General features: G+C 42.7%; 1 protein-coding gene across 1 annotated transcript in view; it reads right to left on the bottom strand.

Moving 5' to 3' along the window:
- Window positions 1–619: 619 nt before the first annotated feature.
- Window positions 620–19001, bottom strand: part of slc9a8 (solute carrier family 9 member 8) — a 28327-nt gene continuing 9945 nt past the window's right edge. Inside the window, exons 7-17 of the mRNA XM_063015367.1 lie at window positions 18570–18671; window positions 18284–18318; window positions 17993–18136; window positions 10372–10510; window positions 10037–10142; window positions 5643–5759; window positions 3973–4055; window positions 3663–3774; window positions 3355–3575; window positions 2695–2841; window positions 620–1770 (exon numbers count right to left, since the gene is read on the bottom strand). Of these exons, the coding sequence (XP_062871437.1) occupies window positions 1657–1770; window positions 2695–2841; window positions 3355–3575; window positions 3663–3774; window positions 3973–4055; window positions 5643–5759; window positions 10037–10142; window positions 10372–10510; window positions 17993–18136; window positions 18284–18318; window positions 18570–18671 (1320 nt within the window). The 3' untranslated portion in view covers window positions 620–1656. The remainder of the gene's footprint in view (window positions 1771–2694; window positions 2842–3354; window positions 3576–3662; window positions 3775–3972; window positions 4056–5642; window positions 5760–10036; window positions 10143–10371; window positions 10511–17992; window positions 18137–18283; window positions 18319–18569; window positions 18672–19001) is intronic.

Here is a 19001-nt window from a genome sequence, read left to right on the forward strand (position 1 = left end):
AAAAACAGTATGCTTTAAAATATCATGTAAAAAAGCAACTAAACAAAAAGTATAAATGTTTTAATAAGGGTGGTTAGCATTGGTTAATTTCGCTTTCTATTTTGTGTGATCGTTGCAGCTGTGATGAGCAAATGATGAACAGTCTGTTGTAGCTTCCTTGATTTTGCACACACAGCTGGGGTCACTGTATTAACTGGTGGATCTTCAGGGTTTAATGCGTCAATCTTCCTCACAGTACAGGCTGTTTTACACCGTTTTATATTGAAGGTAAAGGGGGGCGCCTGGATTAGAAATTGTACATGAGCGCCACCTTGCGGCCATGTGCCCACACTACCACACTTCATATACAGCGGCCATTCAGAGAGAAATAACAGCATTAAAACATGAAATTAGCTTATAAACAGAAACAATATGCTAAAAGAATCACTATTAAAGTAGATAATAACATAATAAAATGGTAGTGCAGTGAGAGTAGAGTGAGAGATCTCAATCATAGACAAATGAAAAGAAGAGAAGTTTTTAACCTGGATGCAAAATCTTCCACATTCAGAGCAGCTTCATTATATTTACTCAGAGAAACCTGCACTGACATTAAATAAATGTTCATGAAAATATAAAATAATAAAATGAGACAAATTATTTTATTCTGAATTATTCAGTCCATACAGAACATTCCGACTTCATTTAGGCTGAACAGATTTTATTCAAACAGTTTCTTCAAATGAACCTCCTTCATTGTGGAATTATTTTAAATACAACCTGCAGGGGAGTCAGTGTTTACACATCACACATGATTAACTCAGTATTAAATACTGCTGCAGATGTCCACTACAGACTGAGGAGGGCCCTGACTGTAGTGACCGCTTCTTTTCACCTGCACCAGGCGGGTTTATATGGAGATTTGTATCACGCACAGAGAGTCCTGCACAGATCTCCAATATTTCCATGCAGCAGCATCAGTTATGGTGAATCCATACGGCGTTCCCACCCTCAGACCAGCCCATCCTCGTCCTGCCTTTAGCAGAGCTCACAATGTCAGCACTGGTGTGCTAGTGTGTTTTACCACTGTCCCAGATTATTACCCCCACACCAAAGAAGAACCAAACTAATACAGCCAGGTAAGAAAAAAACAACATTTCACTAAATGTATTAATTAATACAGTGTAAAATTAGCTGATTTATTAATTCATTAATCTATGTGGGTCCCCTCACAGTTGGAGGACACCCCTGTGTTTAATTATTTTAATAACAGTAATAATCACATTCATTCTCAGTCGCTCCGCTGTGATTAAATCAGTGTGTTGCTACACTTATTAGCACAATAGAACGTATATTAGCATGTTAGCATATAAAATCTCCTTCCCTCAGAACCATATTCCAAATAAATACCCATAATTAAAACTACACCCGTTACCTGAGCGCTCAGCGTTCCTGCATTTATAATTCAGATTAAAGAAACCAAAACCTCCTCATGAGAAACGCTGTAAACCTGCAGAGCGAAGATTTCTTCATCTTCCTGCTTCTCCTCCTTCATCTGAATTGTTCTTCCTCCAGCGCTGCGCTAACAAGCTCGCAGGAACCCGGAACCGGGCGAACTCCCCACATCCAGCTGGATGCACCAGGATCGGGAAAAAGAACGGCCCGAATCACAAAGGCTCAAAGCAGCTCGGCTTCATCGTCCTCATCCTCGGAGCCGGAGGGACCCTGTCGTACCTCCTCGTACCATTTATTGGTCAGAGTCTTCATCTGGATGCGCCCGTGCAGCAGGTCCTGACACAGAGGGAATCGATCAGGTCAGTGAAGATCAGCAGTGGACGACAGTCAGTGGAAACGTTCTGGTCTCAATTACAAGATTCTGCTTAAGGTTCCCTACACAGGCACCCTGTCATGTCTGTGTAGACGCCCGACCGGCCGACAGACAGGGGCCGAGTGTATTTTACCACAGCCCCACCCAAGTGCTCCAAATAATTAAATAAATAAATAAAATGAATAATAATTCTCGACACGACAAAACAAGCTAATTTTTGTGTAAACGAACACAAAGTGCTGCGTCCCAAACCACATAAAAACCCCGATGAAATAATCACAGTGCATGTGAACCTGAACATCACAGAAGCAACACACACAAGCTTCAGTGCTAATAATGTACACTATATAGGCTTACAAGACCAAAAGTATGTGGACACCCGTCAATGAGCTTGTTGGGCGGCTCATTCCAAACCATGGGTTTTGAGTTAACTCAAGGGCGCCTCCTAGCAGGCACATCTGGCAGTGTTGACCACTAGTTTGCTGAGTGGGAAAAGGCCAGACTAAAACATGGGGCGGGGTCTTGGACGCTGTGTAAGGACCCTGGTTAGTACCCGAGGCACCTGTACAGAAGTGGAGGAATGCTGGTACACCATTGGGGTCTCCAGTAATTGGCTACAATAAACTGGGAAAAAAAGGGAGAAAATGCAAAAATAAAATAGTAAAAAAACACAACCTGTGTGTGTGTGTGTGTGTAAACACATTGAATTCGAGTCTGGCTGCCGATCTGGTATCTAGATATCTAGCATCTGTGGGACTCACTGTGGCACCTCAGGTGTTTAGTTTGTGGAGAGAACAGTAAGTTTTATAATATAATATAATATAATAATGTAATATAATATTAACACTAGTGCTGCAGAGAGAACAGGGCTGGCCGATGCTCCTCACCTCCTGCGTGAGCCTCCGGGTGAAGAAGGGATTGAGATATTTGGCATCCAGCCACAGGAAGCCCTTCAGATCGTGCCTCTGTACGATCTGGGCCTCGTACTCCTCCTCCGTCAGCTCCGAGAGATGCTCCGACTCGATGGTGTTGCCCTGAGAAAGGAGGAGACGATCAGGAACAGAGGAACACCAGGAAAAGTACAAGGATTTGTAGGAAACAGAAGTCGAGCTGATGAGTTACACACTAGGATGAAACTGTTGATGTGCAGTGAGAGGAACTGGCATGAATTATAAGCTTATTTAGCACTTTTATATTGTGGTTATAAGCGGTGAGGGTGGAGGAGTAATCACTCGTGTCTGAGAGACTGAGAGACGCTTATAGTCCGGATTCAGCTCCATCTGATTTGCACCTTTTTGGAGCTCAAAGAAGCTTTAAGAGGAAGAAGATCTTCACGTGATGATGATGTGAAAGCAGCGGCGCATCAGTAGCTACATTAAACATTAAAAAGTTGCTACGATGCTGGATAAATGCATCGGAAGGGAACTGACCCTCGTATTTGGACACCTGACCGTGATAGCTTTGACTTTTTTTGGAATGTGCTGCAGACATCAAATTAAAAATGCACAAATACAAACACAACAAAAAAAATGCAAACTGTGATTCACCATCTTCTCCGTCTTGCTCAGATTGATGTCCTTCCTGTTCCTGCGTCGTGATTGGCTGTCCTCGATGTCCATGATGCGTATGAGCGGCATGGTTCCGCCCCCCAGAAGCAGGATGGTGAAAAGGACGATGACGATGGTGGTGGTGCCGATCAGTTGGCGCTTCTCGATGGGCTCCAGGCCGAGGTGGAGGCTCAGAGCGTACGGGATCGCCCCCCGGAGGCCTGGAGACAGCGAGAGAGACGATGGAAAACAAACTCAGACATTCAGAGTCTGAATAATCTGAATAAACAGCTGAAACGGTTTCTCACCACTGAACCACATGATGCACATCATTTTTGGGGTGATCTTGTGGTCTCTGAAGAAGTTGAGGAAGAAGGACAGGGGGAAAATGTTCACAGCTCGACCGAGAAGCACCAAAAACTGAAAACACAGGAGACACCACGAGAAAACCTGAGGGCTCGATTCAACTCAACACAATGTGTTCCAGTAACATTCCAGTAACACACAGTTTATAAGCTTCAGTTTTCGTTTGTGTTTCAAACATTTCCAGTTTATAAGAACTGGGTTTGAGGTCTGAAGTCACATGATCTGATCTGAATCACGCTAAGCTTCACTTACGATGCACCAGATGACAAAGGAGAACTCGAACTTGTGGGGGAAACTGAAAATGGAAAGTCCGAGGAACGCGAACACACACGTCTCTGTGGAAAAAAACAAACATACCAAAGATCCTTTAATCACTGACGAAGAAAATTCCGAGGAACAGCCGAGATGAAAATCATGATGTGTTATCGGACCTGCGTGTGATCCGTTTTATTTGAAAGCTTCTGCTAAATAAATAATCTCAGATTAAAAAGAAACAGACACACAAATCATCTGAATACAGTGAGAGAACCTCAGCTCAGCAGAATTCAGAAATATTTGATTTAAAATATGTTAAAATGGCCAAAAGAGACCAAGAACATCCTTAATAATAATAATAATAATAATAATAATAATATTAATAGTGATAATAATAATAATAGTGATAATAATAATAATAATAATGATAATAATAATAATGATAATATTATTAATGATAATAATAATAACAATAATGATAATAATAATGATAATATTAATAATGATAATAATAATCATTAATAATAATCATAACAGTAATAATCATAACAGTGACAATAGTAATAATAATACTAATAATAACAATTAATGATAATAGATCATTATTAATAAACATAATAATAATATTCATAATAAAAACAACAATAATAAATATACATAATAATAATAGGAAGAAAAAAAGGAAATTGCATCTATTTAATATTTTATGTGCTGTTGTTAAAGTGCACTTTTAAATGCAGAGAATCTTTAAAATAGTTTTAATTGTGCTGATATTTAAATATTTTTTTCCCTTAATTTCCTTCGGGATTAATAAAGCATCTGTCTATTAAATCAATGTAAAAACATAAATACAAAAATACATTTGTGATATTAAATAATAAAAAGAAAAAAAGAAAAAGAGAAATGTGTTTACTTTACCTTAAATACCAGAAAGCCACAACTATAATCATTATTTTTAAATTTCTATAATAATCTTAATAATGTACGTATGTGCTCTCTGTCCTGGTAAAACTCTGAGTGTAGATCCCACCACCACTAGGCGGCGCTTTATGTGTTATTTTTCATGCACCGTGTGGTGAAATCCAAAACCTCCCTCACTTTCTCAGTGTGCTGGTCTTTATTTCTTTATTAACAAAAATAACCTCCATGCTCTGGTGAAAAAGCTAAAAAAAAGCCTGCTATCCTGCTAACTGTATATCAGAATCTGTTTTTACTTCACTTACTTCACTTATCATTAACTCAGGACCATGTACTGACCAACACTAACGTCTGTGGTCCACTGTGTTGCACCCTGGTCCTGGTCCTGGAGGAACGTTGTTTAATTTCTTGTATAGAGCTGAAATGACTTGCATTCTTGAAATATTTAAAGACTATCATATTCTATGTACAGTTAAATCGAAAGTGAAACTTTTTGAAGGACGTGGCTCCCATTACACCGGGCTTAAATCTAACACTGAACTGAACTGTAAGATCGTCGTACCAGCAGCCCAACATCATCATGATAGTCTGAGCAACCGGACCATAAATAATAAACCCATGAACTCTTCTCTACTGTTAGATTCAGAGGGAGAAATTCTGGTCATCCGTCCCTGATCTGATTAAAGAGTAACACAAAGATACGAAGCACAAGAGCGAGTCCACGTCTGAATAATAAAGGTTTCACTGACCACACATGAAGGCGACGGTGCGCAGGGTCTGCTGCATGAGGATCTGAGTGACCGGAGACAGATTGTGATGAGTGTAATGAGACATCACGATCCCCGAAAACAGGATCGCCATGATACCTACACACACACACACACACACACACACACACACACACAGACTGATCAATGACTGACTGATCAATGAAACAAACGAGCAATGGTTTGAATGAACTGCACAGAACCTTGGCCTCAACCCCAGTCAACATTCTCGGGATGAACTGGAACACTGAGCAGACTAAATGGGCACAAATTCCCACAGACACACTCCAGAAATCTTGTGAAAAGCCTTCCAGACATTTATCATGGATGTCAGCTTATCATCTGAGGCTTAACCCCATATAGACTAAATATATACACACACAAATAGTGGAAAACTCATTATAAACAAAAGTATAGTGAGCTTTTTTGACATCCCATTCCAAAATCATGCAGAATTAACACTGATTTGCCTTCAGTTTGCCACTACAACAGTCTCCACTCTTTTGGGAAGGCGTTCTACAAGATCTTGAGAAAGGGCGTTTGTAAGATCAGGTACTGGTGTGGGATAATAAACACCTGACATATTAACCTGAGGGTGTGTCCACAAATATATATATATATATTAGGGCTGTCGAAGTTAACGCGTTATTAACGCATTAACGCGATCTCAATTTAACGCGATTAAAAAAAATAGTGCCGTTAACGCAAATTCTATACAGGAAAAATGCACCTATACAGGCAGTGAGTGCCATGTAGAATTACATCACGAAGACCCGCATTGTTATGTTTTGTACTTAACCACGAAATACAAATGATACTAGTTATGTGGAGAACGAGTTTGTCTTTATTGCTTAATCCACAACTTGGAGCATCACACTTAAACATAACACGCCGTTACCCGCTGCTCACCTGATACACATATCAGCTCAGTGACGTACAGTGGTAATGTGATACGCAGATCACGTAAATGATATACAGTGTATCACAAAAGTGAGTACACCCCTCACATTTCTGCAGATATTTAAGTATATCTTTTCATGGGACAACACTGACAAAATGACACTTTGACACAATGAAAAGTAGTCTGTGTGCAGCTTATATAACAGTGTAAATTTATTCTTCCCTCAAAATAACTCAATATACAGCCATTAATGTCTAAACCACCGGCAACAAAAGTGAGTACACCCCTAAGAGACTACACCCCTAAATGTCCAAATTGAGCACTGCTTGTCATTTTCCCTCCAAAATGTCATGTGATTTGTTAGTGTTACTAGGTCTCAGGTGTGCATAGGGAGCAGGTGTGTTCAATTTAGTAGTACAGCTCTCACACTCTCTCATACTGGTCACTGAAAGTTCCAACATGGCACTTCATGGCAAAGAACTCTCTGAGGATCTTAAAAGACGAATTGTTGCGCTACATGAAGATGGCCAAGGCTACAAGAAGATTGCCAACACCCTGAAACTGAGCTGCAGCACAGTGGCCAAGATCATCCAGCGTTTTAAAAGAGCAGGGTCCACTCAGAACAGACCTCGCGTTGGTCGTCCAAAGAAGCTGAGTGCACGTGCTCAGCATCACATCCAACTGCTGTCTTTGAAAGATAGGCGCAGGAGTGCTGTCAGCATTGCTGCAGAGATTGAAAAGGTGGGGGGTCAGCCTGTCAGTGCTCAGACCATACGCCGCACACTACATCAAATTGGTCTGCATGGCTGTCACCCCAGAAGGAAGCTTCTTCTGAAGTCTCTACACAAGAAAGCCCGCAAACAGTTTGCTGAAGACATGTCAACAAAGGACATGGATTACTGGAACCATGTCCTATGGTCTGATGAGACCAAGATTAATTTGTTTGGTTCAGATGGTCTCAAGCATGTGTGGCGGCAATCAGGTGAGGAGTACAAAGATAAGTGCGTCATGCCTACAGTCAAGCATGGTGGTGGGAATGCCATGGTCTGGGGCTGCATGAGTGCAGCAGGTGTTGGGGAGTTACATTTCATTGAGGGACACATGAACTCCAATATGTACTGTGAAATACTGAAGCAGAGCATGATCCCCTCCCTCCGGAAACTGGGTCGCAGGGCAGTGTTCCAGCATGATAATGACCCCAAACACACCTCTAAGACGACCACTGCTTTATTGAAGAGGCTGAGGGTAAAGGTGATGGACTGGCCAAGCATGTCTCCAGACCTAAACCCAATAGAACATCTTTGGGGCATCCTCAAGCGGAAGGTGGAGGAGTGCAAAGTCTCGAATATCCGCCAGCTCCGTGATGTCGTCATGGAGGAGTGGAAAAGCATTCCAGTGGCAACCTGTGAAGCTCTGGTAAACTCCATGCCCAGGAGAGTTAAGGCAGTTCTGGGAAATAATGGTGGCCACACAAAATATTGACACTTCAGAAACTTTCACTAAGGGGTGTACTCACTTTTGTTGCCGGTGGTTTAGACATTAATGGCTGTATATTGAGTTATTTTGAGGGAAGAATAAATTTACACTGTTATATAAGCTGCACACAGACTACTTTTCATTGTGTCAAAGTGTCATTTTGTCAGTGTTGTCCCATGAAAAGATATACTTAAATATCTGCAGAAATGTGAGGGGTGTACTCACTTTTGTGATACACTGTATATCACACGCATTATAATAATAATAAGCTTTTTTCTCTCTTAATTTTCCCTCACAAGTGAAAAACCAAAAGCAACCTTAACATTATGAGGAAGAATTTCAAAGATATTCCTTTGCAATACTTTATCATTTTAAGAATATGATACAGACTGACCAACACTATTAAGCCAAATCAGCATTGAAAATTGACTTTACTTTTAATATCCTTCTACAATGCTGGTGCTTCTTAAAACTGAATATTTTCTTTTAAACAGAAGTGTTATTTAAATGCTATTAAATTGTTTTCCAACAAAATCCGCCCAATTTGGCGGATAACCGCCCAATCTGGCAACACTGGAACGCGTTATTATTATCGCATTAACTTCGACAGCCCTAATAAAAACGTATTCTGATATCCAGTTAGCAGCGTAGGGTTTATATAGCAGCAGGTAGAATAAGGTGAGAATAAGGTGCAAAAACAATCCAATATTGTGCAAAGATGCGAGTAATATAGTCCCTAGTATGAGTTGTCAGAACCCAGGGAACAAGACTGTGTTGATTGTGAATGAGTTTTTGTGTATGTTAGTGTATGTACATCGATCAGCCATAACATTAAAACCACCTCCTTTTAAAAAAAAAAAAAAAAAAAAAAAAAAAAAAAAAAAAAAAAAAAAAAAAACGATTAATCGCGATTAACTATATGAAATTCTGAGATTAATCGCGATTAAAAATGTTAATCGTTTGACAGCCCTAAATATATATATATATATACACCAACAAGGCATAACATTATGACCACTGACAGGTGAAGTGAATAACTCTGATTATCTCTTCATCACGGCACCTGTTAGTGGGGGGGGGGGGGGTATATTAGGCAGCGAGTGAACATTTTATCCTCAAAGTTGATGTTAGAAGCAGGAAAAATGGGCGAGCGTGAGGATCTGAGCGAGTTTGATGAGGGCCAAATTGTGATGGCTAGACAACTGGGTCAGAGCATCTCCAAACCCTTGTGGGGTGTGTCCCGGTCTGCAGTGGTCAGTATCTATCACAAGTGCTCCAAGGAAGGAACAGGGGTAAACCGGCGACAGGGTTATGGGCGGCTCATTGATGCACGTGGGGAGCACAGGCTGGTCATAATGCAATTGCCTTAGGAACCTTAGGAAGGTGGTCATAATGTTATGCCTGACCATTTCATATGGAGGGGGATGTAGGACATTTCGGCGATGCGCATTTTCATAATAAATTGTGTCAATTTTCATTCATTTTATTATATCAACAACAACGTCGGGTTATTTTTAGGCTCCGTCCTGTTTGGGGGGTTCCTGCCTCGCACCCAGAGTTTCCCAGTGGAACCAGACGTGGTTGGAACAAAAACATCATCTGATGAAGCACCTGAAGTTGATTACTGCACCACTGCTGCTATTTACACTCCAGTTAAGAAGCTCTTGTGCTGATTATTGGGTTCATTCAGCCATAAAATAATTAATTAAAGTTAATTATAAATAATTGCTCAGATTGTCTGTAGTGAAACGTAAACTGACCTCAAACATTCCCAGAGTTTCCCAGGAAGTCGGACCGGTTCTGAACGTGTTGTCTGGGTGTGTGTTCGTACTTAAAGCTCACAAAGGACGCTGAACCTCGGCGAACGTTTGGAATGTCACGGTTACGGTTCGACTCCGACTCCCGTGCGGTTTTTCCAGTTTAACCACTCGCATGCTTTCCCGCTCTCTCCTGTGATGGTGGTATTCAGGTGAAGGAATGTCACCCGGCAGGAACTCACCGGAAAGTTTGATCCCCTCGGCCAGACCGTACGGCAGATACGCGAAGATGAACATCATCCCGAACTCCAGGGACGGAGTCTTCCTCAGGTCGAAGTGCTTCAGACACTGAACGTCTCGGGTTAAGATCCATTTCAACAACTTATAGCCAAAAGTATGTGGACAAACCTGCATTTATTATTTTTATCCAGGTAATCTTCCTCTTATCCCCCAATCTCAACCAAGGAGGGTAAATTCTCCCCCCGACAGCCCTGTTCAGGTGTCCACAAACTTTTAACCTTATAACATTGCTATTTAGTAAAGCAGCACACACACACACGGCAGCGTGGAAGGATACGAGGGCCGAGATGAGGCCGGTGAGCGTGCCCAGAGCCGACGAACCGAAGAACATTTTGAGGAAGTAACCCAGAGCCTGAAGGAACGTCTGCCATCCCGTCACCGAGGAGACGTCAGAGCCGCCGAAGCCCTCCGCCGTACTGAAAAACACAGAGACACAAACACGTCAGAACCTCGTTCCTCATCAACACGTCAGAACCTCGTTCCTCATCAACACGTCAGAACCTCGTTCCTCATCAACACGTCAGAACCTCGTTCCTCATCAACACGTCAGAATCTCGTTCCTCATCAATACATCAGAACCTCGTTCTTCATCAACACATCAGAACCTCGTTCTTCATCAACACATCAGAACCTCGTTCTTCTCACTGATTGTGGAGAACACATCAGAACCTCGTTCTTCTCACTGATTGTGGAGAACACATCAGAACCTCGTTCTTCTCACTGATTGTGGAGAACACATCAGAACCTCGTTCTTCTCACTGATTGTGGAGAACACATCAGAACCTCGTTCTTCTCACTGATTGTGGAGAACACATCAGAACCTCGTTCTTCTCACTGATTGTGGAGAACACATCAGAACCTCGTTCTTCTCACTGATTGTGGAGAACACATCAGAACCTCGTTCTTCTCACTGAATCGGTCTCTACTCATTCATCCACGCTGACGCGCACCGCCCATTCTAACGACGACTGATAATGTCAGAACATGTTGCTCCATAATAACACTCTCATTAATTATGTACTACTACACTACATGGCCAAAAGTATCTGGACACCCGACCGTGAGCACATGATGACCGCTGTGTGATCACGCTGACGCATGAATGAAACTAAACCCCTCCAGCCCTGCTGAGGTCATCCTGTAATGAGACCTCCTGATCCGTCCTTTCAAACCGTGTGATTCCTGCCACATGACCAGGCGACATGTGTGTGTGTGTGTGTGTGTGAGTGTGTGAGTGTGTGTGTGTGTGTTATGCATTCAGTTTAAAGAGTTCAAATATTGGCACTGCTGCCAATCCAAACGCTGCAATCTTCACCTGTTCATTTCTATTGTCTGATGATGATGATCTGCTGTAGGTCCAGGTAAAACTCTACACGTGGACTGGACTACATGATCGACCCTGTCAAATTAATATTTGGTAGCAAATTTCTCCCCCGTCACCGGAATTGACCTCCTTACACCTCTCTACTGGGAAAACTGGACGGCTATTGTTTCGCCAGCTGCCCCAGGTCTACCGGATTTGAAGGGTGCCTCTTCCTGACGGGACTCACTGGTGACCGCTGAGGAACCCTCCAGAGAGAGAGAGAGAGAGAGAGAGAGAGCATTTGTAACCGCGGCAGTTTTCAGGGGCGCCAATATTTTTGACCATGACTGTTTTTTTTTCTTCTGTACTTGTGGAATTCATGTATTTTCACTGACCGCTTCACTGTGGTCAGTGTGGCGATGGGGACAAGTACAGCCTGGACACACACACACACACACAGTCGCACTCGATGTTTTCAGCTGATGCTTCACTGTGGATATTTACATGAGAAGTGCAATAATACATGTAAACACACCGATCAGTCATAACATTAAAACCACCTCCTTGTTTCTACACTCACTGTCCATTTGATCAGCTCCACTTACCATATAAAAGCACTTTGTAGTTCTACAATTACTGGCTGTGGACAATCTGTTTCTCTACATGCTTTGTTAGCTCCTTTCACCCTGTTCTTCAATGGTCAGGACCCCCACAGGACCCCCACAGAGCAGGTATTATTTAGGTGGTGGATCATTCCCAGCACTGCAGTGACACCGACATGGTGGTGGTGTGTTAGTGTGTGTTGTGCTGATATGAGTGGATCAGACACAGCGGCGCTGCTGGAGGTTTTAAAATCCGTGTCCACTCACTGTCCACTCTATTAGACACTCCTACCTAGTCGGTCCACCTTGTAGATGTAAAGTCAGAGACGATCGCTCATCTATTGCTGCCGTTTGAGTCGCTCATCTTCTAGACCTTCATCAGTGGGCACAGGACGCTGCCCACGGGGCGCTGTTGGCTGGATGTTTTTGGTTGGTGGACTATTCTCAGTCCAGCGGTGACAGTGAGGTGTTTAAAAACTCCAGCAGCGCTGCTGTGTCTGATCCACTCATACCAGCACAACACACACTAACACACCACCACCATGTCAGTGTCACTGCAGTGCTGAGAATCATCCACCACCTAAATAATACCTGCTCTGTGGTGGTCCTGTGGGGGTCCTGACCATTGAAGAACAGGGTGAAAAAGCCAGTTAAAAAGGTATGTAGAGAAGCAGATGGACTACAGTCAGTAATTGTAGAACTACAAAGTGCTTCTATATGGTAAGTGGAGCTGATAACATGGACAGTGAGTGTAGAAACAAGGAAGTGGTTTTAATATTATTTAATGTTATGGCTGATCAGTGTATATAAAATTCTCATCTATAAAATATGAGCCCATAATAACTTACATCTACATACATCTAGAGGATACGTGTATGTTATAATTTATCACCTTATAGCTAACACATGTAGTATAAACCATTATAGATAGGGGCATATATGTTATATATTACATTTCCGTGTGGGTGGTGCAGTTCATGGCGCATTATTTACCGCAGAGCAGTTGTTCCTGCTGCTTTTCAGGTGGGCAGCGGTAAAGCTCCCCTGTGGTTTTTTTTTGTTTTGTTTTTAAGTAGAATCCTCCTTATATAAGAGTCTGCATGAATTCCATTACTCAACATGACATTTCTGGTTCTGAGATCTTCTCCCCCTGCCGCTGCTGCTCTCCTCCTCTTTAAAGCACACACACGAGTATTTTACCCATTTTATTTCTCCTAAGCGATCATTTCTCTCCAGGGAGCGAGATCAGACCGATCAGACCGATCAGACGGCTCCAACTTTTCAAGAAGCGTCCAAACTAGGACACAGTTTTCCTAGCAGGAACAGGAAGAGTTCACGTTCAGGAAATCACGCCTGGATATTAACAAGTGCTTACACTCAACACAATAGGTCATTATTCCGCCCACAGGTTGGATATCTGAACTTCTTTATAAGTACAGACCCATATATACAGTGTATCACAAAAGTAAGTACACCCCTCACATTTCTGCAAATATTTCATTATATCTTTTCATGGGACAACACTATAGACATGAAACTTGGATATAACTTAGAGTAGTCAGTGTACAACTTGTATAGCAGTGTAGATTTACTGTCTTCTGAAAATAACTCAACACACAGCCATTAATGTCTAAATAGCTGCAACATAAGTGAGTACACCCCACAGTGAACATGTCCAAATTGTGCCCAAAGTGTCAATATTTTGTGTGACCACCATTATTATCCAGCACTGCCTTAACCCTCCTGGGCATGGAATTCACCAGAGCTGCACAGGTTGCTACTGGAATCCTCTTCCACTCCTCCATGATGACATCACGGAGCTGGTGGATGTTAGACACCTTGAACTCCTCCACCTTCCACTTGAGGATGCGCCACAGGTGCTCAATTGGGTTTAGCAGGGCTCTAGAGTGCGACCAATTTGGTCGCACATGCGACCTAATTTCTCAATGGTGCGACTAAAAAAAATCTCAGGTCGCACCGGTGCGACCAGGCGTCCGAGGGAAATAAAAAAAACAACAGACACACATTAGGCCAATATCATGGTCTAAACCAATCAGAGATAGTGAAGGGCGGGACAATATTGTAGCGGTGATATGTGAGCGACATTCAGCTCAGCCAATCAGAATGCAGCACCAGGTTTATACACGTGCGTTCGGACGTTCTGCAGTAAGTTTAGTTTTGTATATGAGACTCGCCGGATGTCCCCAGAATGGAAGTTCGGGTTCTGGAGCTCGGCGGTGTAAAGTGTTGTAACGCTCACTTAAGTCCTGACTAAACAGTTAAAGTGACTCTACCCTGCCGTGTGCCTTTATTCCCACACCTCCACCCCCCCACAGCAAAAGACCCGCAGCATCCCCACCGGACAGCGGCTAGGTGAGCCGACCCTCTACAGTAGCAAGGGGCTAATGCTAGCGGTAAAGTGCCGCGATAGTGAAAGTAAAAACACGACAATATTTTCGTTAAGTAAAATATAAAAATAACTAAAAGACCAAAATATATTACAATACATGTAGTCAAAATACACAGTGAGTGCACCGCAAGTGATTTTAGGAATCTGTGTAAAAGATTCAGTAAAGCCGATAATATAATGCACTGCATTTAAGATTACACTCTAACACACACACAAACATATACATATAATTTTAAATATACACACACATATAAATAGATATACACACATACATACACATTTACTCTATTATTATTTTTATAGTTTTTATAAGTGTACTATAATTAGTCTATAATACTATAATTAACTGTAAAGAGCATGGGAAGACAGTGGCCGGCAATAGTATATTTGTGACTGGTTCTAATACATTTCGAATTGAAAGGCTGAAAAAGCACAATGCATCTATAAAACACATTACATGCCGCGATAAATGCACTGCCCAAGTGTCCCCTCTCCCCACTGCCCTTCAGTGGCAGGCAGTAGCAAACAGATCATCAGACAAGGCCATGTTGACCAGATTGTTAGTTATTTACAAGTCAATATTGCCTGTGTGGACAGTGATTTAAAAAAAAAAAAGTGAACCTGTAAAACTGCGGTGTTAAATGCGATGCGGTCAAAAATTTGGGTGCACCTAACTTTTGTGCTGGTGCACCTAAGAAAAAAAGTTAGGCGCACCAGTGCAACCAGTGCAAAAAGTTAGTCTAGAGCCCTGTTTAGTCCATCACCTTTACCTTCAGCTTCCTCAGCAAGGCAGTTGTCATCTTGGAGGTTGTGTTTGGGGTCGTTATCCTGTTGGAAAACTGCCATGAGGCCCAGTTTTCGAAGGGAGGGGATCATGCTCTGTTTCAGAATGTCACAGTACATGTTGGAATTCATGTTTCCCTCAATGAACTGCAGCTCCCCAGTGCCAGCAACACTCATGCAGCCCAAGACCATGATGCTACCACCACCATGCTTGACTGTAGGCAAGATACAGTTGTCTTGGTACTTCTCACCAGGGCGCCGCCACACATGCTGGACACCATCTGAGCCAAACAAGTTTATCTTGGTCTCGTCAGACCACAGGGCATTCCAGTAATCCATGTTCTTGGACTGCTTGTCTTCAGCAAACTGTTTGCGGGCTTTCTTGTGCGTCAGCTTCCTTCTGGGATGACGACCATGCAGACCGAGTTGATGCAGTGTGCGGCGTATGGTCTGAGCACTGACAGGCTGACCTCCCACGTCTTCAACCTCTGCAGCAATGCTGGCAGCACTCATGTGTCTATTTTTTAAAGCCAACCTCTGGATATGACGCCGAACACGTGGACTCGACTTCTTTGGTCGACCCTGGCGAAGCCTGTTCCGAGTGGAACCTGTCCTGGAAAACCGCTGTATGACCTTGGCCACCATGCTGTAGCTCAGTTTCAGGGTGTTAGCGATCTTCTTATAGCCCAGGCCATCTTTGTGGAGAGCAACAATTCTATTTCTCACATCCTCAGAGAGTTCTTTGCCATGAGGTGCCATGTTGAATATCCAGTGGCCAGTATGAGAGAATTGTACCCAAAACACCAAATTTAACAGCCCTGCTCCCCATTTACACCTGGGACCTTGACACATGACACCAGGGAGGGACAACGACACATTTGGACACAATTTGGACATGTTCACTGTGGGGTGTACTCACTTATGTTGCAGCTATTTAGACATTAATGGCTGTGTGTTGAGTTATTTTCAGAAGACAGTAAATCTACACTGCTATACAAGCTGTACACTGACTACTCTAAGTTATATCCAAGTTTCATGTCTATAGTGTTGTCCCATGAAAAGATATAATGAAATATTTGCAGAAATGTGAGGGGTGTACTCACTTTTGTGATACACTGTACATACACTAAACTCACAGGAGCGCATGGACGCCCCTTCTGATTATTTAGTTGGGGTGTTTTAGCCTCGTCAAGTGCTAACAGGTATATAAACCGTGACGAAAATTTGGTAAACGTTGCAAGGTCCATAAACACATTTTCGGCATTGAGCAGACGCTTTTATCCAAAGTGACTTACAGTACTGTGACAGTGTACAGTCTGAGCAATTGAAAGTTCAAGGGCCCGACAGCAGAAGGGCTTGAACCAACGACCTTTTGATTACTAGTCCAGTACCTTAAGCACTAGGCTACAACTGCCTGAAGAAAAGCTCAGTTTAGCAGCACCCAACATTTAGATTACATTTACATTTCAGCATTGAGCAGATGCTTTTATCCAAAGCGACTTACAGTACTGTGACAGCATATTGTCTAAGCAATTGAGAATTAAGGGCCTCGCTCAAGGGCCCAACAGCAGTGACAACCTGGCAGTGGTGGGGCTTGAACCAGCAACCTTTTGATTACTAGTTCACTACTTTAACCACTAGACTACAACTGGGATAAACCGGAACATCGATTAATCAATTCCCAGCCTTACAAATAGACTGAAACTGAACGGGCACAAATTCCCATACACAGACACACTTCAAAGTCTTGTGAGAAGCTTCTCAGAAGAGCGGCTGCTGTTCTGCCTGAAAAGATCACACAGACGTCACCGAATCGGGACGTCCGACAAGCTCACGGTCAGGTGTCCGAATACTTTTGGCCATATAGCGTGTTAGTGGGTCAAGTCAAGTCAACTTTATTTATAAAGCGCATTTTACAATGAACATCGTCTCGAAGCAACTTCCAAGCAACATTGTCTCGAACAGAATCCAGGACCAACAGACCAAAAACCCCTGTTGAGCAAGCCGAGGGCGACAGTTGCAGGAAAAATTCTCTTAAAATTACAGGAAGGAACCTTGAGAGGAACCAGACTCAGCAGGGACCCACGTCCTCCTCGGGTGGCCTGGAGAATAATTTGAATAAATAGTGGGTGACCCGGTGACCCGCCCTGCTCCCCACTACCTACCTGATCAGCTCCTCAGTAGAGAGGGTTCTGATAAGATATCAGACTCATAATCAGATTATTTAGACGCTCTACTTATACAGCGAGAGAAGAGTCGTGCCGCACTGAATTCTGGGATTGCCTTCAGCGCTGAGGAGGCGTCGGGCGCTCCCTCGTCATTCAGTCAGATCATCACTCAGAATTAAGGCGCCTCAGTAGGAGAATTTTAAGGGAGCTGAGAATTTAGACACGCCCTCTTCTCGGGAGTGTAGGATGATGTAAATGCGTCTGTGTAGAGAGAGAGCGCTGGGTTTCACACAGACCCAGTGTGTAATGTCCTGTTTCTTTAAAACTGACAACAAGTAAAATAAGCAAACCAAATGTATTTAATTTCAATTCGGATAATGTAAGGCTGGATTTTAGGGATGGATTGTGCACCGTTTTCTCTCCTGCTCGCTCAGTGCAGTTATAAATGACCAAAATGCGCCTCCATTTGGCTGCACGTATCACAATAACGTTAAGTTTCTTTACTCTCTGTCTATTGTTGCTAACTGAGATCATTGGCGGCTTCGTTCTCACTGGAATCTGTCCTGAATGCAAACCATAAAAACCCCCCGAGCCAGAATTCTAACCCAAAATCCAGATGAAACGATCGTTACTTGGTGAGGACGATGGACACGGCGTCGTTGAGAATGCTCTCTCCGAACACCAGCATGTTCAGCACGGGATCCACGTTCAGAGCGTTGAAGATGGCGATGGTGGCCACCGGATCCACCGCCGAGATGAGCGAGCCGAACGCAAAACTGAGGACGGAGACGGAGACGAGAAACTAATTTCATTTTTACATTTAAATCCTCACATCACAGCAGCATCACCTGTAGCTTAAAGTGCTCAAACTAATCAAAGGTTAAAGGATCTGATAAAATGTGAGTGAATGAGACGTCACTCACCTGTCAGTCATGGTCATCTTGTAAATAACATCCACCTGAGGAGACACGACACAACATTTACAACGCTTACACCAAAATCTGGAGTATCAGAATCTCTCAGACTGGGTCTCAGATAAAGTGCTACAGACCCCCAGCAGACACAAGCAGGCGTCTGTACTACATCAGCAGTGTGAACAGATACTACAGTACTACTACCAGTAACAAATGAAGCTATTGCTTTTGTTCCATAGTTCATAATTATATGGACATTCAGCACTAATCTGATGTTTATTTATCCGAAAATTACCTGGCCGAGGAAATAAATCCCTCCTCCGACGATGAAGGCAGAAATGGTGGTTCCGATGACGGCGAACAGCGTGATGGAGCCGATATTCTGGAAAAAGTTTCCCTGGGAATAAAAACACATCGACTGATCATGTGACCACTGCTGCGTTCATTCGCTTATTCAGTGTCTGTTGTACCACCACTTTAACCTGGTCACGGTGGGTCTGATGTAGGAGCATTAAAAAGATTCATGGGTTTCTCCCATTGATAAAGAACTCTAGGATAACGACATGATTTCTGGGGTTATGATGGTCCTGATGTTTTAGTTAATTATGATTATTATTGTCATTATTGTTGTTATTACTATAATTGTTACTATTATTATTATTACTTTTAATATTATTTCTCACAACATTATTATTACTACTATTAATATTACTATTATTTTATTATT

This window comes from Trichomycterus rosablanca, chromosome 19 (genome assembly GCF_030014385.1).
Source record: "Trichomycterus rosablanca isolate fTriRos1 chromosome 19, fTriRos1.hap1, whole genome shotgun sequence".
Taxonomy (NCBI): domain Eukaryota; kingdom Metazoa; phylum Chordata; class Actinopteri; order Siluriformes; family Trichomycteridae; genus Trichomycterus; species Trichomycterus rosablanca.